This window comes from Danio rerio, chromosome 10 (assembly GCF_052040795.2).
Source record: "Danio rerio strain M-AB ecotype USA chromosome 10, GRCz13ab, whole genome shotgun sequence".
Lineage (NCBI taxonomy): Eukaryota > Metazoa > Chordata > Actinopteri > Cypriniformes > Danionidae > Danio > Danio rerio.
This window is the reverse complement of record NC_141030.1, coordinates 46,263,806-46,288,851: the sequence shown is the minus strand read 5'-3', so window position 1 is coordinate 46,288,851 and position 25,046 is coordinate 46,263,806. Positions and strand designations below refer to the sequence as shown.

The following is a 25,046-nucleotide window of genomic DNA, read 5'->3' as shown; positions in this document are numbered from 1 at the left end:
TGGACACTGAAAGAAAGTGCAAACACAAACAATTGGGAGTTCAGACCACAGAAGGACAGACTGTACACAACAGGGGGCTAATCATTCTGACTTGAACTGCGAAAGACTTCAATTAATAAAAGCATGTAGGCTTGAGAAATGTAAAAGTCAAACCGAGCATCAGAGTTAGGGGATTAAGGTGATTTAAGCCACTTTTAACATGGTATTATTTATATTTTAATATAAATACTGTGTTTCCATGTTAGAAATAGTATCTTTGTCTTTGCATTCTTGCCAGAGGCCCTTCAGTTTTTATTCTTACAAACAAATGACCCCTTGTGGACACTGAAAGAAAGTGCAAACACAAACAATTGGGAGTTCAGACCACAGAAGGACAGACTGTACACAACAGGGGGCTAATAATTCTGACTTCAACTGCGAAAGACTTCAATTAACAAAAGCATGCAGTAAAGAGAAATCGAAAAAGTCAAACCGAGCATTAGAATTGGGAGTTTATGCCACTTTTAACATGATATTATATGTATTTGAATAAAAATCATTTGTTTTTTGTGTTACAAATGGCATCTATCTCTCTACATTCTTCCCAGAGGCCCTTCAGATTTTATTCCTACAAATGACCCCTTGTGGACACTGAAAGAAAGCGCAAACGATTGGGAGTTCAGACCACAGAAGGACAGACTGTACATAACAGGACTCTGACAGTTTAATTAAAACAGAGGAAATTAAAGCTAGAAGTTGTTGCGTTACGAGTGATGACCTGCTAAATAATGAAGCAACAATATAGTCTTTAGAAAAGCAGCATCAAAAGAAAGCCAAGATCAAATATTATAGACCAGGGGTCACCAATCTCGGTCCCTTCAGGTTTTAGCTCCAACTTACCTCAACACACCTGCCTGGGTGTTTTAAGTATACCTAGTAAAACCTTGATTAACTTGTTCAGGTGTGTTTGATTAGGGTTGGAGCTAAAATCTGCAGGACACCTGCCCTCCAGGAACAAGTTTGGTGACCCCTGTTATAGACCATTTTGAGGAATGTAAACAATAAAATTGATCCCAACATATTTCCTGTTTTACATTTATAATTTCTATAGCTTCTGCTAATCCAAACAGAGAATCATATTGATAAATAATGTTATGAAAGGTGTTTTAACATTAAGTAATTGCCTCTTGTTTACAGCTATAATATATGATATCAAGCAGGAAATGTTCATGGGCCAAAGACATGACCACATTGTAATGGTCTAAAACAAAAGCCATTAAATTAAGTCCATTAAATGAAATGACATTTTGGTTGTAGATAAAAAAAGTTATAAATAAAAAAGCTGACATTTCAAATAACAAAAATTAATCAAGGAATAAATATATGAATTAACACAGATTATTAACATAATGTCTATTTAAGTTTGATGGTTTTGGTCATTTTGTCGTGCTTTTCTCATTTGAATTAGTTTAAATGTTTACTCCTGTTTAGTTTCAAGTTTAACCTATTAAAAAATAAATATTTTCTGGGCAAACAGCTTTTAAAAGGTTAGTTTTATATATATCTTTTTTTAAAAGTTGATGCTTATTTCATAAATGACAATTGAATATTAATATTAAAGACAAGCTAAAACTAAAAACAGCTCAGTGTTTTTTTCATATTATTAAACCAATAAAGTATTAAGTAGTAAAGTTTAAAATGTTGGAAAATTAGAATGTCATGGGTAATATTAATTAGCCAATATTTACTAATAACACTAGATTCATGAAGAAATGCAAGATTTAGTCCAGTCTACAGAACAAACAAGGCTTTAAGCGCAAGCTGTTTAATCAATAGGCCTTTAAAGGAGAGCTTTTAAGCAAAAATCACCTTGATAAGGGGTTTAAACACAGTGGCAGCAGTGTGTGAATATAAGCAGCTTCCAATGGTAAATATTTATTAATTCTATGTTTTATAATCAGACTGGATAAAATCAGTCTGCAGAAACACTTTGATTGGCATTCTCCCTTTGTATGTGTCATTAAAGGGGGGAAAGCCCCGCCTGTTGGCAATCATCACTAATTAGCATAGGAAGTTAGTCTTGTTTTTGAATACTGACACTTGTGCTACATCCCAATGCACATACTTATACAACACCCTACAAGTATGTACTTTTTTAGTGAAGGAAAAATATATACCTACGGGTATGTAACATAAGAGCAAGCTTTGGGACACTAGTTCCTCATTAACAGATCATTGTGTTGCTTAGTTATGAGCCCTGTCAATCCTTTACACTTCTGACATAATTTCATACCTTTTTGGAGAAGCAGCAGCAGGTTTATCTGCCATTCACGAGTCTTTCATGCAGAGAATTATCCTCAGGTCTTTGAGTAATTTGCATTCAGATGTTAAAAGTCGAAACACGTCTTTATACAAGTTCAGTTCACCATGTTTGCAGTTTTAATCAACTTCACATACAATGAGCAATGTGGGCAATATCAGCAGTTACAGCACAGGTGTCAAACTCAGTTCCAAAAGGGCCGCAGCTCTGCACAGTTTAGTTCCAACCCTAATCAAACACACCTGATCAAACTAATTGAGTCCTTCAGGCTTGTTTGAAACCTACAGGTAAGTGTGTTGGAGCAGGGTTGGAACTAAACTGTGCAGGGCTTCGGCCCTCCAGGAATTGAGTTTGACACCCCTGGGTTAGAGTATGGATGGTTCTACACTTAAAATTTTTACCAGACATGGTAAACCATCCAGGAACCTTTGGGATACTCTTTTCAACATACTATGATTTGAGACGCACTAATTCTATTTTCAAATACTATTTAGGACGGATAGTATGTGAATTGGGACGCATCAACAGGCATTTGTAGCTCAGCCCTCTTTTTAAAAGAGGACAAACATTTAAATTTAAAGCGACAGTCACCAAAATTAGGATCAAAGTCTAAAAGGGTCAGTTTCAGAAACCTTTAAAACATTATTTATTGATATTTTGAGCTGAAACTTCACATAAACACTAGAGACTTACTTTACATCTTGTACAAAGGGGCATAATAGGTTCCTTTCCTAGGTTAATGCAATGAAAAACATTCAGATTCTGTGTGTTGGCGCACTCCAAACTGAACAGAGCAGAATTAAAACACAAGAGGCCCAGTCAGAGTAATCATGTTTATTAAGTGTAACCAGACCAAACGCAACAAACGACACTCCAATAATTTACGTAAACTGCTTTTTTTTGGAATTGTTAAAAGATTGCGTCCCACATCAGGAAAGGTTACATCTCCTGAACTTCCCTGCAAAAAAAGACGAACATGACAGAGGTGGCGGGGCCTGTGGAATTATGGGATTTAAGGCTCAGTGAGGAAGCTCATGAGGCACCAGCTTGTAATGAGAGCCGCAGGAAGGGCATCGCTGAGCTTCACCCTCATGAAGCCAAAACCAAACCACAGCAGTGTTGTCCTCCTCACCTACAGACACACATGAGGTTAATAATACAGCCATCCACTGGAGAAAATTACAAATGAACAATCAAGGATGAAGAGTTTGGACTTACAGACGCAGCCGACAATTCTTTTGTTGGTGATGGAAGGGACAATATGAGGGTCCGACTTTGAGCCTGCGTAACTCTTGGGCTTCAGCATGCTGTAAGGGTCCTGGAAGATTGAAAAATATATCAGTCAGATGAGATTGTGAAGCTCAACTAACACAAGGTCCAGTTACCATTACCAAATCAAATGCCCAATCACTTCAGTGTGTATTGTAACTAAAGAGATCATAAAAGGGCTGAATCTTGTTTGGTTGTGGGGGTGCTTGTTTTGACCACATCGTACACAACTTTAGAAGATCTTCACCCTGGCTGGAGTTTTCTTGAAGTTTCTGTTTGTCACCTGATACTTCATTTTTGTAAGGACAAACAGCACGCGGTTTTGAAAATGCCAGTGTCCGTCAACAAGGGGGTATGCAGTATATGCAGCACATAGGGGCACCACACATGGGGGGGGCGCCGTTGTGCCAAAACTATTTTTAAAATTATCCTTATTAAAAGTTTCAAATAATAAATATAAATAAATATGTTTTGTTAAAAAGCATGATTTTGAATTTTAAACGAATATAATATTGTTATTGTTTAATTCAAAATCCTTAAACACAATAACATGCAGTCCCACAGCCGAAAGTGTTCATGTAGATGTAACTGTTTAGATTTGTTTTTATTTTTTTCTAAATAAACTGTCAAATCATACATAATGTCAAAAGTTATAAGATTAATCAGAAAATTTGTCTTCATTTATTATTAATTAATTAATATAAAATAAGAGGGATCACACAAAATTTGAACCCGCATACCCCTCAGTAAATGTGTAGTTGCGCCCCTGCTGTCCGTGTGGACAGGGCCTTAGAATGGTTCGGCACAAAATTAGAAAAACTTTAGTGACTAGAGCACGATTAATCGAAAAAAAGGTCGCGATCTCGATTTGACCCCCTAGACGATCGTAATCCAGTGTTTCTACGATTCTGCCAATCATATTTTCAAGTTCAGGAGAGAAGCAAAGGCGGCTGTATGAGTCTTTTCATTGTTTCACACACGTTGCTCAGCGACATTGACACCTCCAAATGATGTTAAGAGTCACATTCTGTATTTATAAGGTGTAATTCACCTGAAAATGTCATTTTTGTCTTCATATAATGCTGTATTTGCAGCCGGGAAATCACACGTGACTTGAGCTGCTGACCGTGAGCTGTTATCACAGTGGGAAGGCGCACGCTCTACTTAATGATAGACATGTGAGTGTCTACTTTAGTGAACAGAACCTGCATATGTTGTGAGTAACGGTTAATAAAGTTGTAAATAATATTCAGTTTGTGGCACAGAGTGATCGTTTGAGAGCCGCGCGCGAAGTATGAACAGCACTTAGCAGTGAAAATGAGACCGAAAGCGAGCACGTCATTTAAAAGATCACACTGCATTTTACAGTTATGATTGTGACAAGCATTTGATACGTTTTTGTTTTCATAGTGAACACACAGTTGTGCATGAAAATAAATGTTTACAGTGTCAGTATAACTACTCTAGCCTATATATTGTTGGTTTTACCAGTGAATTAAATGGTCTAATAATGTTCTCAATGACAGATTGCAAGCATAGGCCTATATCGCAAACATAATTCAACATCAGAATTGTTATAAGTAGAATATAATTATTTATAGAAACCAGTAGACCTACACTTAATATTAATATTGCTGTTTTACCATATGTTTGAGAAAAACACTAATATTAACCTTTATTTTACATCTACAGAATCGTGAGAAAATCGTGATCTTTATTTTTAGGCAAAAAAAATTTCGATTCTCATTTTAGCCAGAATCGCGCAGCTCCATTAGTGACCTTTAACAAATTAAAATTACAAAAACATTTTGTTATTTGAAATGCAATACAAAACATCCATTCCAGCAAACTGGTAAGAAAATCTGTACATTACCATTTAGTTTATCTTTATGTACTAAAATAAAGCTACAAAAAAAAAAAACAGGGACAAAAAAAATTGCTATAATGGAAAAAAGGGACGACGAGTGAAAAAAGTTACTTTGGAACTAACTGCTCAAAGTAAGCATTAATAAATGAATTTAATGATTTTTATAATGGTTGAGATAATAAATCTGATATAATTAATCCAGCTACTCAAAAATCCCTTTTCACAGCTTACTGGTTACTTTTTGGAGCAACATCAGGGGGAGTAAAGATCATTTAAACTGAGAAAAATATCTAAAATACTTTTTTTTTTTCAATCGTACACAATGAGGCCATATTCGTAAGCCAGTTTACCAACTTTGAGCTTTTTGGAGAATATAAAAAAATGTAGATTCCTTAAAAAAAACTGTATATAAAGTCATAATGACATTAAACCCAAAATGTGGCTATGAGATGCACTTTATATTTTAAAACCACAAAGGATTCTTTGCGGTTTAATATTAATGTATAAAGTACTAGGGGGAAAACGAATATTTGTAACTAATACTTGTGTATGCAATCAATATGAAGATGAACAAATAATGGCTGAACGCCAATTTGGTGAGAATTAATCCTTGATATGTTATGCATGCAAAAAAAAAAAAAACCCTTGGCCTGTCAGTTTTGACAGTTAATAAGATAATGCATACAGAGCCTGTCTTCAGAGCAGTCATAATCTTCTTCTCGAGTCCAGTAGCCTGCTCCTCATCAGTGGGAATTCCTGTGTAAAAATATTAAGTTTACAATTAAGACTTTGATAACTTAATGCTTTAAAAATACTCCATTTCCGTTTAGTTCTGTGTGCTTGAGGCAAAGTCTAGATGGCATACAGCTGCGGATACATCAATATAGCATTTTTTGTGACAGCGTACAAACAATAATTCATATTTTAACATTATAAGGATGATATAGTTTAGATGTTAATAAAACACAATTGAGTAACTAATAAATAATATAAAAAGCTCTCGTTAACCTCTGGCCGCAGCTGTATCCCTTCTAGCAACACACGTCATGCTAATAGTCAACACTAGACATTTATGCTATCTTATAAATCAAGTACAACAATAAAACTAAACAATACCAAATATTAAAAGCCTAAATCAACATTTCTAACAACATCCCTCAAGAAATCATAATTTAACGCGTGTTTTCGTGCATAAACAGCGGTTTCGGTTAGCGCATCGACCTCCAGCGCGTCCTTGGCAAGCGTTCAAACCGACTCTGGAGTGATGCTGCGGGGTGTCCGGTCACTAAAAACAGACGCCGATGAAACACTGACCTCCGGCAGCCATTCCCCGGCTCACGGCGAGCACCGGGCGGGATTTGCAGGTCGTCGCGGCCCGTACGGCGCCTCTCAGCAGTAACCTTGCAGCCATGTCTTTCTCTTCCCCAAAACTGGCAGAATCGGGCTGATGACGTCGAAGAGGCGCTTATATAAGCATCGCGTCGCGTGAGATCGACGTCACGACCGTATGCATTCCATAGCCTTCCCTATGCTGGGAGATATTTTGAAACACTCTGGCTCAGGAAACATTAAGGTTAGTAAAACATTATCTTGTCGTGCCTTATTTAAAATTCCACTGAAACATCAGTCCTTGAAGTTCAATTGATTGCACACTTTGCATCTTATTTTTAAATTTTGGCTTTATTTTATGTATATTTCTTGTATGTATTTATATATTTACAGTGTATACATTGTTTTTTGGCCGTTTTGTATGGAGCCGGTTTAGTCTAAAAAATAATACATTTACAAAATAAAATTCATACATCCACAACACAATTCATTTACAAAATCCAATTTCTAAGTTTAAAACCCGATTCAAAAATATGCAAATCCACATCGTAAGTTTTAAACACGATTCAAAAATATGCGAATCCAATTTACAAATTTAAAAAACAATAAAAACATGCATATCTAATTCGTAAATAAAAAAAACAATTAAGAAATATGCCAATACAAGTCATAAATTCAAGACACGATTAAAAAAAACACACAAATCCAATTCGTAAATAAAAAATAAAACTATTTAAAAATAAGAAAATCCAATTCGTAAATTCAAAAAACAATTAAAATATATGCAAATTGAATTTGTAAATTCAAAACACGATTAAAAAAATACACAAATCCAATTCGTAAATTCAAAATAGGGTTTAAAAATTTGCAAATCCAATTCTAAAAATACAAAAAACAATTTAAAATTATATCAATCCAATTCGTAAATTCTAAAGACAATTTAAAAATACAAAAATACAATTAGTAAATTCAAAACACGATCAAAAAAATACACAAATCCAATTCGTAAATTTAAAATACGGTTTAAAAATTTGCAAATCCAATTTGTAAATTCAAAAAACAATTATAATATATGCTAATTCAATTTGTAAATTTAAAACACGATAAAAAAAATACACAAATTCAATTAGTAAATTCAAAATACGGTTTAAAAATTAGCAAATCCAATTCGTAAATTCAAAACACAATTAAAAAAAAACCCCAAATCCAATTCGTAAATTTTAAAAACTATTTAAAAATATGCAAATCCAGTTTGTAAATTCAAAAAAATATAAAAAATATGCAAATTAAATTTGTAAATTCAAAACTCGATTCAAAAATACACAAATCCAATTCACAAATTAAAAAACAATAAAAAAATACACAAATCTAATTCGTAAATTAAAAAAAAAAACAATTAAGAAAAATGCCAATACAATTTGTAAATTCAAAACAAGATTAAAAAATACACTAATCCAATAGGTAAATTTAAAAAGCAATTAAAAAGTATACAAATCCAGTTCGTAAATTCAAAAAAAACCAATTAAAATATATGCAAATTCAATTTGTAAATTCAAAACACGATAAAAAAAATACACAAATCCAATTTGTATATTCAAAATACAGTTTAAAAATTTCAATTTAAAAATAGAAGCCAAAAATATAAATTTCAGGAGCTGGTTTGGACAAAAAATTATTTTTACAGTATATGGAAAATATTCCTTCTGTAGGGTGCCGTTGCTTTTTTTAAATCAGCCTTAATTCATCCTTAAGGCTCGCTCCTGTTGATGTCGTCAATCTGGCAAACTGCACTTGTGTGTATTTTGAACCAGGCATGCAATACCTAGTGCCAAACCACTGGGTGTCAAACTTACACACCGCACCTTTAATATTGTCTGCTTTGTATGTGTACCATAATGCTTTATTAACTTTTTGGAAATTGTAAATATTTTTATGTAATTCATATGTTGTAGGTAAGCATGTTGTGTTGTAGCAGTTTTAGTTAAGGGACCACTGGGGAATACTTTGTATTAAAAATGCCCTTTTTTAATATCAGAGATTTGATTGGCTTATTTGAAACAACAAATGAGACTTTTATTCCAAACTTTTATTGTACATTATATGTATAATACAAGAAACCAGTTTCTCCAAATGCCCACAAACACAATTAAAGCACACAAGGCAAACACATATTAAAACCGCACCTGATTGGTTACTCAAAATCTACATAAGCTCGACATAATTAGCAGGAAACATCCCATAGTGGCCGTCCGGACCGTAACCCCTCCACCAGCCCTCATCTATCATGTCGATCCCTGAGATAACATCATCCGGGTCAAAGCTGATCTCTGTGTCATCCGCTAAATGAGAAAGAGAGAAGAAAATATGCATAAATCTAAACTATTTAGTATCACAAACTAGGATTACAGGATATATCATTTCAGCATCGATATCGCAATGTGCACATCCACTAGAGTCACATGGCAGGAAGTGCAATGTTGAGTTTATATGTTGGGATTATAGTTGACCAGGAGCCACATGGTTAAAGAGTTTAATCATAATGGAGTGAAGGTTAATCATTTGCATGTGTTTTTAATAGGGGTGCAACGGTTTAATTTACTCACGGTTCAGTATGTATCACGGTTTTAGGGTCACAGTTTTGGTACGGTTTGTGCTATGCTTAGAAAAAAAAATGCCTATAGAACAGTTCAAAGAACACTAAACATATTTATTGGGTAACAAACACCTGACAATGCAGCAGGCTTCACACATACGACTGTAGATTTGCATGTTCTCATATTAATTAAATAAAATTAGGGCATTTTGAAAAATGTATCTTCAAATAAATAGTTTAAGATAATAAGCTTAAATTTCCCCTTTTTCTATTTTACATCTCGGCTTAGTCTCAACTAATTATGTAGATAATAATAATGTCAACACATCTTAATAACTGAGCACTTTGAGAGAATTGATTACTTCTGTTTACATTATGCTTGCATTACCATGATAACAACGCATTTTTATTTCATTCATTCATTCATTCATTTTCTTTTCAGCTTAGTCCCTTTATTAATCCAGGGGCGCCACAGCGGAATGAACCGCCAACTTATCCAGCATGTTTTTTAGGCAGCATATGCCCTTTCAGCTGCAACCCATCTCTAAAAAACATCCATACACACTCATTCACACTCATACACTACGGACAATTTAGCCTAGAACATGCAAACTCCACACAGAAACGCCAACTGACACAGTCGAGGCTCGAACCAGTGACCTTCTTGCTGTGAAGCGACAGCACTAACCACTGCGCCGCTGCGTTACACTTAGCAGGGGCGCTTGCAGGATTTTATTCCAAGGTACGCACAAATCCAGCACCGCCCCGCCCCCTTCCGATGGCTGTTATTTTAGTATTCATACATTAAATAACGAATGCATCAAGTGAAATAAAATCGAATAGTGTTTTAGAATTTAGCAAAATTCTGCTCTTTTTATCTTTGTATTTTTATCATTTTATTTTTGTTATTTTTAATATTTTTTTGTCTTCATAATTAAAGCTATAGACAAATTCCTGCTTGACATTTAAGAAAACATTTTGCGTAGCTACCCAGTATATATTAAAGATCACCGAGAAAAACAAACAAACACAGAAACATGTTACATGGCCCCATAAATGTCCAACTTATATTTAATAAATCATTTTAAAAATGTGAAAATTGCTCATTTTATTTTTATAAAACATTTTGTTATTATTATTATTTATTTTTGAGTAAAAACAATACAGACATTTAAGAAACCATGTTTGTTTTATTTATTCATTAATTTAACTTGTTTATTGGTGCATATATAGGCTATAATTGAACTCGTACAACAGTACCTTGGACATCTACAGTGCCACTAAAGCGTTCAAACTAAAGTCAACAAAAGGAAAGAAAGATTTGACTTTCTCCGGTGACGGCCGACATCACAACACGCTGTAACCGTCCTTCAGGGATTAAATTACAAAACAAGCCATCTGGCTTGACTGAAGTGCAGTTATTTGCTCGTTGTTCAGAGTCTGCATGTTCCTGATTCATGGATATAGGATGTATTGTGGACATCGATGATGTTAAGTGTGTCTTTATTCGATGCGCAGCAGAAAAAAAGTCTTTCAGCAGCGCATGTAGCTGTTGATCAAGTTCTCAAAAACGAGTTTTTGTGCTACCAAATGCAGTGCTGCAGCGATTTGGCACAATAGAGGGAAAGCAGGCAGCTGTAGTGTATACTGTTTAATCATCAATTTAAATGATGTCACAAATAAATAAATAAAAAACCGGCATTAATTCCAGCCCTCTCATGATAGCTACGCACAGTGCGTACAGCTGCAGGCGCCACTGACACTTAGCACCATCTTAAGCGTAAAACATATGCCGGATTAGTTGGCGGTTCATTCTGCTGTGGTGACCACTGAAAAACAGACTAAGCCGAAGGGAAATTAATGACTTTATATGATGCAGTAAAAGGCACTCACAAGCCTGATAGTCATATAGTGCTCTTGCGCAGATGTTCTGGTTGTCGCCATTCTCCTCTTCATCCGCCGGAGATTGGAAATCCTTCAAATATACAATGACACTTACATGACAAGAATCTTTTCGGTGCACAATATTTGACATGCAGTTGAAAGATTACAACAAATAATGGCTACCATGTCAAGCAAGTAGGGCTGATTATAAAACTGTATTAATTGTCTAAAAATTAAGCAATTAATTGTGTGTTTTATGGCCTATATAAAATTCTAACACTGTATGTGGCTAAATATGAACATATACTGCCTATAAAAAGGATAGTTCATATACTGTATTTAAACTCATTTGTGCATGTTTGTAATTCTAATGATTGAAAATGAATATATAAACAACATTTTTGCAATATTTTGAAATATATGTTGACTGTATGCCTGTCAAATAAAAACAATATCTGGTATGTTAAATATGTGATTTGCATATATTAGCATGTATCAGATTTCTATATGAGGGCTTTGTTGTGCTTTTTAATTATTTATTAATCGTAATAAGATTATTGAGATATATTATGTCAGAAGCAATCATTTATCTGATGCAAATTTGAAAGTAAAAGGCAACCGCACACACAAGTGTCCATCCACATTATGTCTCCACCTTCTGGCTATTAAATGGATTGTAGGACTCGGGTTGTCTAAAACTGCAATTAAAGGGTTATTCGGCTACAGGGAATGTAGGTTTGGATGCTATGAGAAGTTGCTAACCTGGTGAACGTTCTCATACAGACTTTGATTTGATGGGATGTTCATGTAGGTGCTGTTTCCATCTGCATTTTGCTTGTGTGTTGCAGCAGGACTCGACACCTCTGCATCTGAATCTGCATCAGGATGAAAAAAAGTAAGTCAGATTTTAGGCACACACATCATGCTTTCATTTATCTGTTTATATGCACATATCTGGACCAAATGCACCAAAAAATATGTAAATATGCATCAAAATGCGTATAAAAATCATGAATTTTAATGTATAAATCACGTTTTTATTGCCAATGTGTAAAAAGCTTGTAATGAAATGTTAAAGCCAGATCTTTTTAGACTAAAAATATATATTTATTTGCTTAATATTATTTTAAAAGTGCACACACACACCATCACATAGAAATATATATATATATATATATATATATATATATATATATATATATATATATATATATATATATATATATATATATAATTTTTTTTTTGTTTTTTTGGATGTGATAAACCTTGATTAATCTTTCGACTACACTATTAAAGATACATTTATATTAAAACACCCAATACCACATTTTGATTCTGAAACGTGCAGTGCTTATGTTTAATCAACAAAATGAAAGCCTCTTGTTGATATTATGGAGGGCGGCCACATATAAATCAATGTATGGGAAACAGAGAGAGCACACACCATCCCATTCATCATCATAGTCCTCAGCTTGTTCAGACACAAACGGATCATCAGAGAAGGGATCTGAAAGATAAAAATAAACAACCTGTAAGATATAATCCTAAACTACTTCTGTTGTGCAGACGTGCGATTTAGCGGATGACTAGGAATAATAAACAGGAATAATAATACAAACAAGTGTGTTCATGCCTATACATATAAAGTAGAGTAATATATTAAAAAACATCAGTTTGCAGTATCAAGCAGCATAACGGGCTGAAAATGAATGGAAGTGAATGACAGTGGAAGAATCGCACCAAAAAGATTACAATGGCTGTGCCCGCTCTTACATGAAGAATAAAGTCAACATCATTCCAGTTGAAAGGGCTCCTATTATGCCCCTTTTTACAAGATGTAAAATAAGTCTCTTATGCCTCTAGAGCAGTGGTTCTCAAAGTGGGGGTCAGGACCCCCCGAGGGGTCGCGGGGCAATGAAGGGGGGTCGCCTGGTGATTTCCAAAAATCTATTTATTTTTATTAAACCATTAGAATTAACATATTTTATCCATAACTATACTGAAAATAAAAATAGTCATTTATAGTTACTATATACTATATAGTTACTATAGTAGCTTATAGTTACTAGTTCTATTGGATTGCGACCCCTGGGGTAATTACATTATATTAAAGGCAGCAATAGCGTCAGATGCATTTTGATTTTATAATATCAGGTTATACTTTCTGGCACATTTAAAGCACTGACACAAATTTAATTGGTGTGTCTGCGTCATTGCATGCAAGGTTTCTGTATTTATAACCCCCTCAGAGGATATTGGGGGTCGCGAGTCACTGGCAATGTTATTTTGGGGGTCGCGGGCTGAAAAGTTTGGGAACCCCTGCTCTAGAGCAGCGGTTCTCAACAAAGGGGGTGCCGACCCACAAGGGGGCCTCAGCGAGCTCTGTTGGAAGATGTGTCATATTTATAACGATCATGTTGCTTTAGTTTTTTTTAATCCCCTCCCTGACCAAAAAAAAAAAAAGACAAATTGGTAATTCGTCCTCCACAAAAAAAGTCTAGCTTTCAACAGCTAATACTTATAACCCAAGCAAACTGGACCCAGGTGAGGAAGCTCCAAACATTTCAGGGCGCAGCGCTAGCAATACTGAAAACACGAAATGCAGGAAATATTGAGATAGTTACTAAATCTATGGTTTTATTCTGTTTTCTTGAAGCATAGCCACGGCTTCACCCAGCCACGGTGCATTGTCTGTGCCAAAGTTCTTGCTAACAAATGCATGAGACTAAATTAATAAGACATTTGGAAATGACTCATCCCCAATACCGCGACAATCCCAGAGCATTTTTTAAGGGCAAGGCGAAAGAATTGACACGCACCCAAAATGAGATGAGGGACGTCACAGCTACTGACAAGAAACTTTTATAAAATTGGCAACTAATATAGGACCAATTTAAAGGCCAAAGGCTTTAAGTTTTTCAGTTACAAATGGTTACTGATGTTTTGATTTTATATTTTACATTAGGCTGTTAAACATGAACATATAGTAATAAACATACCGTTTGCGTGAAAACAACATTTTTTGTCATCCTTACTGTAAACTTATATGAGCAATAAAATCATTAAATGTTGAGGGGAGGCCTTAGAATATTTTCCGAGATAAAAGGGGGTCGCAGGCAAAAAAAAAAAAAAAAAGGTTGGGAACCCCTGTTCTAGAATATGTGAAGTTTAAGCTTAAAATAGCACACAGATAATGTTTTCTATCTCTGTGAAACTGGCCCTTTTAGGCTTTGATTCTAATTGTTGCGTTTTGGTGACTGTTGCTTTAAATTGAAATGAGATTGTGCTCTTTTGAGCAGAGGGCGGAGCTACAGATGCCTATGTGTCAGCATAGTGGCAGATTCAAAAACAAGACTAATGTCCTATGCTAATGAGGAAGAGATGGGCACTAGTGGGCGGGGCTTTTCCACCTCTGATGACACCTACAAAGGGAGAATGTCAATCAAAGTGTTTCTGCAGACTGTTTCTATCCAGTCTGATTATAAAACATAAAATGAATACATTTTACTATTAGAAGCTGCTTATATTCACACACTGCTGCCACACAACTGTGTTTAACCCCCTTATAAAAATTATTTCAGCATTATAGGTCCCCTTTAAGAACAATGAACAGGCAATCTCTGAAATGTGCCTGCAATCTCATCCTCACCTGCGGTTTTAACTGGGAAAGTCTGAGTTTCGCGCACAGGAGAGACTTTAGCTGGAACATGTGAAACTGAAGCCACAGGCTGAAGAGGAGATAAAGGCTGAGATCTGCTCTCACTGGGAGTGCTTACTGCTTGCTGGGATAAAAATGGGCTTCTTAGCTGACCTAAGGGGAAAAGATGAGAGTCATCTGAACTCCGGGATGAAAGGATTGTGCACATGTTTTAAAAATGAGGTTCTGGGTTATGAAATGCTGGAGAAGTTTTAGTTGTACCCTGTCGGCTGCTTGATGGAGAAGATGTTGCATCATTGACCAAGCTTCTCTCTTTCTTCATAAACAGCTCTCTGGGATTGGTGGATCGCTGGGAGATAATCGATGCCGCCTCCTGGGGGACAGAAAAGGTAGAATATGTAAGGAATAATGATAACACTTTAATTTAAAGGGGTAGTTCACCCAAACATCTAAATTTACCCACTATTTGTTCTTCCTCAAGTGGTGCCAAACCTTTATGAGTTTCTTCTGTTAAATGCAAAATAAAATATTTTGGAGTAAGTTGAAAACCGGTAACCATTGACTTCCGTAGTAGCAAAAAACAAATACAATGGATGTCGATGGTTACCGGTTTCCAATATTTTTCAAAATGTCTTCTTTTGCGATCAACAGAAGAAAGAAACTCAAACAGGGTTGAAAGAGCTAAAGGGTGAATGAATTGTGACGTGAACTATCCCTTTAAGGCAGGCAGTATTTTTAGTAATATTTTACTAAAAAAACTCACATTGGCCTTCTGCACAGACGCAGATCTCAATATTCCTGCTTTAACAGGAGTCTGCTGTTGCTCTTTCTCCTTAACAAGAGAAGCAATGAGTGAGTAACATACAAAGTGTAACTTTATAATAGTTAAATATATTGAGGCGGGAAAGATTACGAATATTTTGTTTTTAATTCTTACCAATTTTCTTTGTTCCTCTTCTTTATTCTCCGCCTCTAGTTTCTTTTCAAAAATCCTGTGATACACCAAAAAGATAATGTTAGATATATATATATATATATATATATATATATATATATATATATATATATATATATATATATATATATATATATATATATATAAAACTATATATTAGGGGTGTGAGACAAATGTATGTCACAATTTTGGGAAATTGTTTTTGATAGGTGGCAAGGTGGCTCATTGGTTAGCACTGTTGCCTCACAGCAAGAAGGTTGCTGGTTCAAGTCCCGGCTGGGTCAGTTGTCATTTCTGTGTGGAGTTTGCATGTTCTCCCCGTGTTGGTGTTGGTTTCTTCCGGGTGCTCAGGTTTCCCCCACACTCTAAACACGTTATGTAGTGTGTGTGAGAATGTATGGGTGTTTCCCAGTACTGGGTTTCCATATCCATATCAAATGGTCTCTTAAAAGTCACGTCTTGCTTTCTGTTTCGGACTAAGGTGCGTTTTGCACTCACACACAAGCGTACCGCGCCAAAGCCCAAGTGAACCGTGAAGTGGTTCGGATTGCATAGTGTGAGTAGGCTCTTAGGGACTAAGGCAAGGGAAATGAATGGTTTTGTGCTGGTCAAGTCACATCGTGGATAACTAATGACTGAAATCACCAGGTGGCTGCACCAAATCATCATTCAAGAAAAAAGATTTTTGAATTTAAGAGAAAAGTGATCAAATTGAACGTTTTTGGCCTGCAGCTCTGATTTTTGTTTTAAATTTCAAGATTATATCTTGCAATTTTAAATTACGACGAGAAAAAAAAACTTAAATGTGAGATGTAAAGTCACAATTTTAAGACAAGTCAGAATTGCAAAATATAACCTTAAAACTCACAGAAGTAAACTCTGAATTTTAGGAATAATGTCTTTGGGTGTGTTTCAATCAGCGGCTTTGTTTACTAGTCAGTGCACTTAACAAGTCACGAGCCATTTTAAGTGCTGTCTCAAATGCAAAATTCTTCCAGTGCAAAGAACGTTTGCGTGCTGAAGATCCCACAATGCACCATGAAATGGGTACGCAGTAGTGAACCGAGCTCATCAGTGCCCGAATTAGTGCACACAACTACTGATGAACTACTATTGATGAACTTCTAATTTTATTTATTTATTTAATTTTTTTGCAATTTTGAGTTATAAAAAATAAGTTGTCTTTGTCAAAGTTTCAAAATATAAACTCAAAATTGCACATTCATATCTTACAATTCCAACTTCTTACTCTGAATTTAAAATAAATTCATTATTTTAAGAAAAATCTGAATCGAAAGAAATTGGCAAAAAGAGAAAAGTCAAAATTGTGAGTTTGTACTTCCTTTTAAATTGAATTCCAATATAATATCTTGCAACTTTCTAAATGCAACTACTTGTACTATTAAAAATGCATTGGGTTGGGGGGGGGGGGGGGGGGGGGGGTGATTGGTTGCTCTCACCTTGGCAGCCAATGAGCTTGCTCCTCATCAGTTTAAACCATAGGTCTCAAATTCAATTCCTAGAGGGCCGCAGCTCTGCACAGTTTTGCTCCAACCATATCAAACACAGCTGATCCAAATAACCGAGGTGTTCAAAAGAGTCATAAACAACTTCATTAGCTGGATCAGCTGTGTTTAAACAGAGTTGGAGCAAAACTGCAGAGCTGCTGCCCTCCAGGAATTTAAGACCTATGGTTTAAATGCTGTGTCATTTTACGCTGTTAAGCTGCTGCACATTTTCAGAGACCCTCTCCCACCCCAGCTCCACCTGTGTTTAGATCTACTACGGGGGTTACATATATGTATCATGTTTGCAGCAGCAGCGTAATATATTCTCAGATGTCAATCATTCATTTTCTTTTTGGCTTAGTTCCTTTATTAATCTGGGGTCGCCACAGCGGAATGAACCGCCAACTTATCCAGCATGTATTTTAAGCAGCAGATAGCCTTTTAGCTGCAACCCATCACTGGGAAACATCCACACACACTCATTCATACACACTATGGACATTTTAGCCTACCTAATTCACCTATACCACATGTTTTTGGACTCGTGGGGGAAACCAGAGCACCCGGAGGAAATCCACGCCAACACGGGGAGAACATGCAAACTCCACATATAAATGCCAACTGACCCAGCCGGGGCTCGAACCAGCGACCTTCTTGCTGTGAGGTGACCGTGCTACCCACTGCGCCACCGTGCAGCTCTCAGATGGCATGTCTGTGTATATACTGGCAGTAGCAGGTCTCGGTACTTGCTCTGCCATAATAATCAAAGCAGGTGCAGCAGAGTAGCAGATCTATACCACCAAGACCAAATGCATCAACATTGCCATATACATATTCAGTAGCATAGTGAATCCCGAGAGTGTTCATGACAGAAATGTTGTAGTTTTTTTAAGTTTGCTTATTTATTTTAACAGAAAGTATTCCTAAACTTAGGTGAAAATGGTCAAAAAACAAACGGTGGCAGAAAAAGAGTTAATGATAATAATATTAATAGTGTAAAACTCAAAATCTCTGGCCTCTGTTGGTCAATCTCCTTCTCTCTCTCCTTCCTCCTTCGCTCTCGTTCTTCTGCTTCTCTGCTCTCTTGATCTCTCCGTTCTTTCTCCAAACGCTGCCTCTCCTCATCTGCCTTCCTGCGCTCCTCCTGCCGGCGGTTCTTTTCATCTCGCTGATAAAGCAGAAGCAAGAGAACGTGTCAGAGCAACAAAGAGCAGATGAGAAGATTAAAGCTCTCTTTTTTTTAACGCTGCCATCTCCTTACCTCAGCCTGAGCCCAGAAGTTATCTCTGCTCGTACCTTGGATCTCATCTAAAGCACTGACCTTTTTATAAACAGAGCCCTGTGGGAGCAACGATAATAAAGGAATTGAAAAGGACAACATGCAGATATTTAAAGACCCTCCATATAGTGAAGCTTGTTTTTTTTGCCATGGAATAAAAAAATGTTGATTTGTTTTTTATTCCACAAAATTTTTTCTTGTAATTTCACGTTTATACACTCACCGGCCCCTTTATTAGGTACACCTTACCAGTACCAGGTTGGACCCCCTTTTGCTTTCAGAACTGCCTTAATCCCTTGTGGCAAAGATTCAACTAGGTACTGGAAATATTCCTCAGAGATTTTGCTCCATATTGACATGATAGCATCACACAGTTGCTGCAGTCAGTTGCACTTTCATGATCTCCTGTTCCACCACATCCCAAAGGTGCTCTGTTGAACTGAGAATTTTGGTGAGCCTGTGTGAATTGTAGCCTCAGTTTCCTGTTCTTAGCTGACAGGAGCGGCACCCGGTGTGGTCTTCTGCTGCTGTAGCCCATCTGCCTAAAGGTTGGACGTGTTGTGTGTTCAGAGATGCTCTTCTGCAGACCTTGATTGTAACGAGTGCTTACTTGAGTTACTGTTGCCTTTCTATCAGCTGGAACCAGTCTGGCCATTCTCCTCTGACATCTGGCATCAACAAGGCATTCACGGCCACAGAACTGCCGCTCACTGGATATTTCCTCTTTTTCACATCATTCTCTGTAAACTCTAGAGTTGGTTGTGCGTGAAAATCCCAGTAGATCAGCAATTTCTGAAATACTCAGACCATGCCACATTCAAAGTCACTTAAATCACCTTTTTTTCTGACGCTTGTTTTGACCATGTCTACAAGCCTAAATGCATTGAGTTGCTGCCATGTGATTAGAAATTTGCGTCAAACAAGCTGTTGGATAGGTGTACCTAATAAAGTGGCCAGTGAGTATCTAACATTTCCGACATCTTAAAATGAGGAGAAAATCATCATTTTGAAGTTTAAACTTACATTCTCAGAATTTTGTTTAGAAAAAAAGTCAGAAATGAAAGAAATAAGGTCATAATTTTGAAAAAATTGCATATTTATTTACATTTTGCAGATATAACCTTAAATTTTGCAAAGCAAAAATCGGATTCCAAGAATTTTGTGAAAAGACAAAATTTCAAGATGTAATTTGTAAATATTTTAACAATAATTATAAATATATTTTGTGCCTTGCAGCTCTGATTTTTGCTTTGAAGTCCTAGATTATATCTTACAATTTTGAATTATGATCAAAAATTATAATTGTGAGAAATAACCTTAAAATTCTCAGAAGTAAAATAGTAAAATAAATAAAGTTCAAACTCAATATAGCACATGTGTATCTCATAATTCTAACAATTCAACTTAAAATTGAGTTCATGTCTTCAAATTGCCAGTTAATATCTCATAATTCATTTTTTTTCCTCAGAATTTTTCTCAAAAGTCATAATTTTAAGAAAAGTCTAAACTCTAAAACTGCTGGATTACAACATAAAACATAAGATTCCAAGAGAAAAGTGAAAATAGTAAGTTTATACTTATTTTTTGCTTTGAATTCCAAGATTATATCTTGCAATTTTGAATTACGGTGAGAAAAACAAATCATAATTGTGAGATATAAAGACAAAATTGTGAGATAGAAGTTCAGAACTCATTCATTCATTTTTCTTCAGCTTAGTCCCTAATTTATCAGGGGTCACCACAGCGGAATGAACCACCTATTACCTTTTAATTTTTTTCACAATTTCCATAGTAGGACTAGACTTCCATAATCTTTAATATGAGTTATGATTATGATTGAAATCCCTCACCACACGTCCAGGAGGCTCAGAATGATTGTTCTGGCTTGATTCTCTGTGGATGTTGTAGTTTACGCCGGAGCCTTTGGCCACTTTCTCCATGATGGCCGCAGGTTCCACGTCATCATCTGATCGAGCGTTAATGGTCACGTGTGCACCCTTTAATTCAACACATAACAGATTAAAGTTATGATGGTGTTTATTTGCATGACATAATGCGACAAATAAGAGAATGACTTGTATTTTAAACTCACTCTCAGAAAATTGGCCATTGAGTGAACATGTCTAGCGCAAACACCCTTTCTGAGGTCCTTGACTCCCTCGCCGGTCTAAAACCAAAAGAGGATTCATATCAATGAAGCTGTGAATACATTTTAAAGCTTTCGGTGTTGCTGCATTTTTTTAAAGTAAAAAGTATTCGCCCTCCTGTGAATTTTGTTTTCAAGTATTTCCCAAATGATGTTTAACAGAGCAAGACATTTTTCACAGTATTTCCTATAATATTTTATCTTCTGGAGAAAGTCTTCTTTGTTGTCAGTGTTGCCAGATCGGGTGATTTTGAATTTGATTGTGTGCATAGGCGGATTGACAAAATTTGTGCAGTTTTGAAACGTACATTTTACATGCAACATATAACCTCAACATGTTAACAAAACATAACTGTGTGGTCCTACTCCGTTTAGTTAGTAGTGACCAGTGCTGGCGAGGCAGTGGCGCAGTAGGTAGTGCTGTCGCCTCACAGCAAGAAGTTCGTTGGTTCGAACCTCAGCTCAGTTGGCGTTTCTGTGTGGAGTTTGCATGTTCTCCCTGCCTTCGCGTGGGTTTCCTCCGGGTGCTCCGGTTTCCCCCACAGACCAAAGACATGTGGTACAGGCGAATTGGGTAGGCTAAATTGTCCGTAGTGTATGAGTGTTTGTGTGTGGATGTTTTCCCAGAGATGGGTTGCGGCTGGAAGGGCATCCGCTGCGTAAAAACTTGCTGGATAAGTTGGCGGTTCATTCCGCTGTGGCGACCCCGGATTAATAAAGGGACTAAGCCGACAAGAAACTGAATGAATGAATGACCAGTGCATATTGCAATCCGCGTGGGCCCATCCGCATTTTAATAAATAATATGAATAATTCTCTGGATAATTACTGTTTTTACATTACTGTAAGGGTTGGGGTTGAGGTAGACATTAATAAAATACAATTGACTGGGTAATTTAATAAATATTATGAATAATTCTTGTTAATGTCTGACATTATGACTTAATGTCTGACATTTAGACATTAATGTCTGACATTTAGACTTTACAGACCTGAAACTTGCCTACAGCACTTATTCATTGTTGCTCTTAGTTGTGTAAATTGCTTCCTTGTCCTCATTTGTAAGTCGCTTTGGATAAAAGCGTCTGCTAAATGACTAAATGTAAATGTAATATTTGAGTGAACTATTCATTCATGAAGCATTTTTTATTTGTACATCCAGCTCTGAATATTTTTCTGTTCATACCCAGTTGATGAGCACAAATTTGGGCACTCCAGAGCTGGGGTCCAGCACTCTACAGAAGGCATACATGACTTTACCACTGTTCAGTTCGTCCACCATTTCTTCAAGCCCACCATCTAAAAAAAATGAGAGAAACACAAACCAGCATATGAAACTGTGGACTGCTGACTCATCAATAAGACAAAAAAAAAAAAAAAGCATGACGTCAGTCTATTGGCACTCTCATCTCATCTGAAGAAAACACTCACCTCCCTTCCCTGCAACCCGAATGTCATTACTGTTTCCTTCATAGGTGAACAACACCCTGTTTAAAAAAAAAATTACATTTCATGCAAGATTATTAACAGAATAGGCTATTATAAATGTAAAATACTCGCCAAGAAGTAACCAGCCATTCTGTTTTTTTTTTGCACAGGTTATATGTAATAGCTCATAAAACAAATTTGAATATTGTTTTGAAAATAAATGAAAAAATACTAAAGTAAACACTAGAGTATTTTGAATTCTATTGTTGCAGTAGTACATCAACTATATTAGTACTAATATAAACAACCCAACTTTACTGCAACTACATTGTTATTATACTACATTGTTATTATACTACACCACAGTTTACTGTAGTAAAAACTAAAGTGCACTGCTGTATTTATTATAGTTCACTATAGTTAATAATACTACATTATGCTTTATCATTCACTAACAAAAGTGTTGTAAACACTATACACTCAAAAAAATTACGTTTGCTATTTGTTTAAACGACTTATTTAAAATGAGCTGAAACAACACAATTTTTGAGTTTTTTTTTAATTGGGACAACTTAATTTTTTCATTAAATCTACTTAAATTTGTAAAAACTAATAAGTTAACTCTTTCATGTTGTCCCAACGCAAATCGAGTGTACAGTGTATACAATAATACGCTTTGCTATATGCTTCAAAAACACTATTTACTCTAATTACTATAGTATTTTTAATGTTGGATGCCAGATTCTCTTGAAATGGCAAAGTTAATTACGTAAAGTAAATATAATGATTACTTATTCTTTAAAAAAAAACATGTCATTCGTCGATTTATTTTCGAGGTGTTGATGTGTGATGGAGTTTTCTTACCAGTCTTTTTTCCCGCTCACCACCTCATCATATGCTTCTGTAAGCGCGGGTCCGTTTTTACTCAGGTTTACCGCCATTGTGGATCATGAAATGAATGAAGTTGTGGATATTTTTAATGGAGATATAATCATAACCAGTCTTCCTCTTTCGTTTGAGCGTCCTTTGTCGTGTTAAAAACGCACCTGTCTCTTGAAATCTGGTTCGGCGAGTTTTTGGGAATTGAAAGGAGGAAGAGAAAGAGCTTCCCAGCAAGCCATAACTATTTAAATGATTTAAACAGGGACAAATATTGAATTTTGTGTGTGGTAGAAATGCATTACAGCGAGAACACTGTTAAAATTGTTAAAATGGTCAACGTGTTAGCATTGGGAATCATTTTACAGAATCGACTCTTTTGAAGAGAACCGATCAAATGATTCACGGATATTTTTGTTTTGTTTACGCGTTATTTATGTTTACTTTTTCATTGGATATGATATGTAGCGTCAAATAATTCAATTTAAGAATTAGTGTTAATTATATTAATGTTAGCATTGTCCATCATGTTAACAATCGGTTGGATTGAATCAGTTCAAACGAACTATTTGTTCATGAGTCGCACCTTACTTAGCATATATCTATTGATCAATCTAAGGGCGGTTCACGAGGTCACACGTGGAACTAGTTGGACTTGTACAATCACATTACTGTAATTACTTAAAGAATAGACTGAACAAAGCTATAATGCAAATCCTTTTCTTCAGAGTTCATAGATTGAAGAGCAAGAGAAATTGCGATCTGAAATACCACCGGTAAAGGTGTCAGTGAAGTATGTTATGCTATGTTGTGGTGTATTATTGCTTTTAAATAATGCTCCACACTCTATCCTAAAAGTTTTATATGTGTATGTGAAATTCAAAAACAATTACAGCTTTTCCAAACAATTCACACACAGATTGCCGCTGAAAATACTTTTGCAGATTGCACTGTTACCATACTTATTGTGCCATTTTTGTTTGTGACATGCATTTACAAATGCAAATTATGATACTTATTTAGACTTTTTGTTTGCATGCATCTTTTCCAATTGGCTCTAAAATAAAACACGCAGTTATTTGTTTGACCGCACGATGGCGCACTTTTCACGATTTTGACTCCTTTGTATTTCTATTGACTTAATTTGTATTATGCCCGAAAACTGGAGCAACATGTCAACTTGTAGAGAAAAGGCTTTTATGAAAAATGAAAAATCTTCTGCCATCACACAGTGAAAGGAATTCTGAGGGAAGTCTGCATGTGTTTTGCCCATGTGGCCCCCCAAATCTATTATTTCACACTACATTTGAAACAAATTAACTCAGCGCTTCAGTCTCCTCAAAGGTTTTCAAATCAGTGTATAACTCCAAATTTCAACCACATTAAAAATCTGCCAGAGAAAATCATGTGCGTGCAATTAAATGCACAATCTTGTGCGACCACATCGTGCGGATTGAGCCAAGATCATCTTTGAATTGATTAATCGCAGATTTTCAGCTCAAAACAGATGATTGGCGGTGCTGAGATATGAAAGGGGAACCAGGCTGATCGTTATGAGTTTCAATAGCAGATTCACATTTCTCAGCCCCAAAAATTAAAATGTGCTGTTAATTTACTCCCCCTCAGGCCTTAAAAGATGTATGCGAGACTTTTAGCTGAAACTGTGGCCCACGAAATTCATAAAAAGCAAGCCAGTGTCTACTTTTACTTTGAGAGTTCAAATAACAAACAGGCAAAACTAAATAATACCTGTGGCTCCTGAAGATACATTGACATCCTATGAAGAGAGTGTGTAACTTCTGGAAAGTTTACATGAACGTTCACAAAGGCTGTGGATAATATATTACAATAAGTAGACAGTATTTTGCTTCATTATCACTCAGTTTATCATCAGTTTGTGTGTGTTTTTGACTTTTAAAGGGGCAGATCACATCAGTTTTTATTCCTCCACT

The 25,046-nt window shown here is 35.8% G+C and overlaps 2 protein-coding genes and 1 long non-coding RNA gene across 4 annotated transcripts in view; 1 reads left to right on the top strand and 2 right to left on the bottom strand.

Moving 5' to 3' along the window:
• Positions 1-3,121: 3,121 nt before the first annotated feature.
• On the bottom strand, positions 3,122-6,876 carry cox5ba (cytochrome c oxidase subunit 5Ba). The gene is given in 4 exon segments (NM_001002163.1): positions 3,122-3,431; positions 3,518-3,617; positions 6,121-6,191; positions 6,750-6,876. Coding segments are annotated over 4 exon segments (381 nt in total). The 5' UTR covers positions 6,847-6,876; the 3' UTR covers positions 3,122-3,318.
• Positions 6,877-8,835: 1,959 nt separating this feature from the next.
• On the bottom strand, positions 8,836-23,216 carry dbnla (drebrin-like a). Its single transcript, NM_001002201.1, has 15 exons — positions 23,080-23,216; positions 22,219-22,274; positions 21,974-22,086; positions 20,734-20,808; positions 20,492-20,638; positions 18,624-18,701; positions 18,379-18,530; positions 15,837-15,891; positions 15,663-15,731; positions 15,161-15,272; positions 14,891-15,052; positions 12,686-12,748; positions 12,004-12,116; positions 11,251-11,332; positions 8,836-9,103 (listed from the first exon to the last, which is right to left on the bottom strand). The coding sequence occupies exons 1-15, from the start codon at positions 23,154-23,156 to the stop codon at positions 8,967-8,969; spliced, it is 1,491 nt and encodes a 496-aa protein (NP_001002201.1). The 5' UTR covers positions 23,157-23,216; the 3' UTR covers positions 8,836-8,966.
• The window catches only part of LOC141376473 (uncharacterized), a 61,629-nt gene continuing 48,607 nt past the window's right edge, over positions 12,025-25,046 (top strand). The window contains exons 1-2 of one of the 2 annotated variants that reach the window (XR_015501567.1): positions 12,025-12,136; positions 15,228-15,288. This is a non-coding gene — a long non-coding RNA (uncharacterized LOC141376473). The remainder of the gene's footprint in view (positions 12,137-15,227; positions 15,289-25,046) is intronic. The other variant, XR_015501568.1, reaches the window with a different exon arrangement.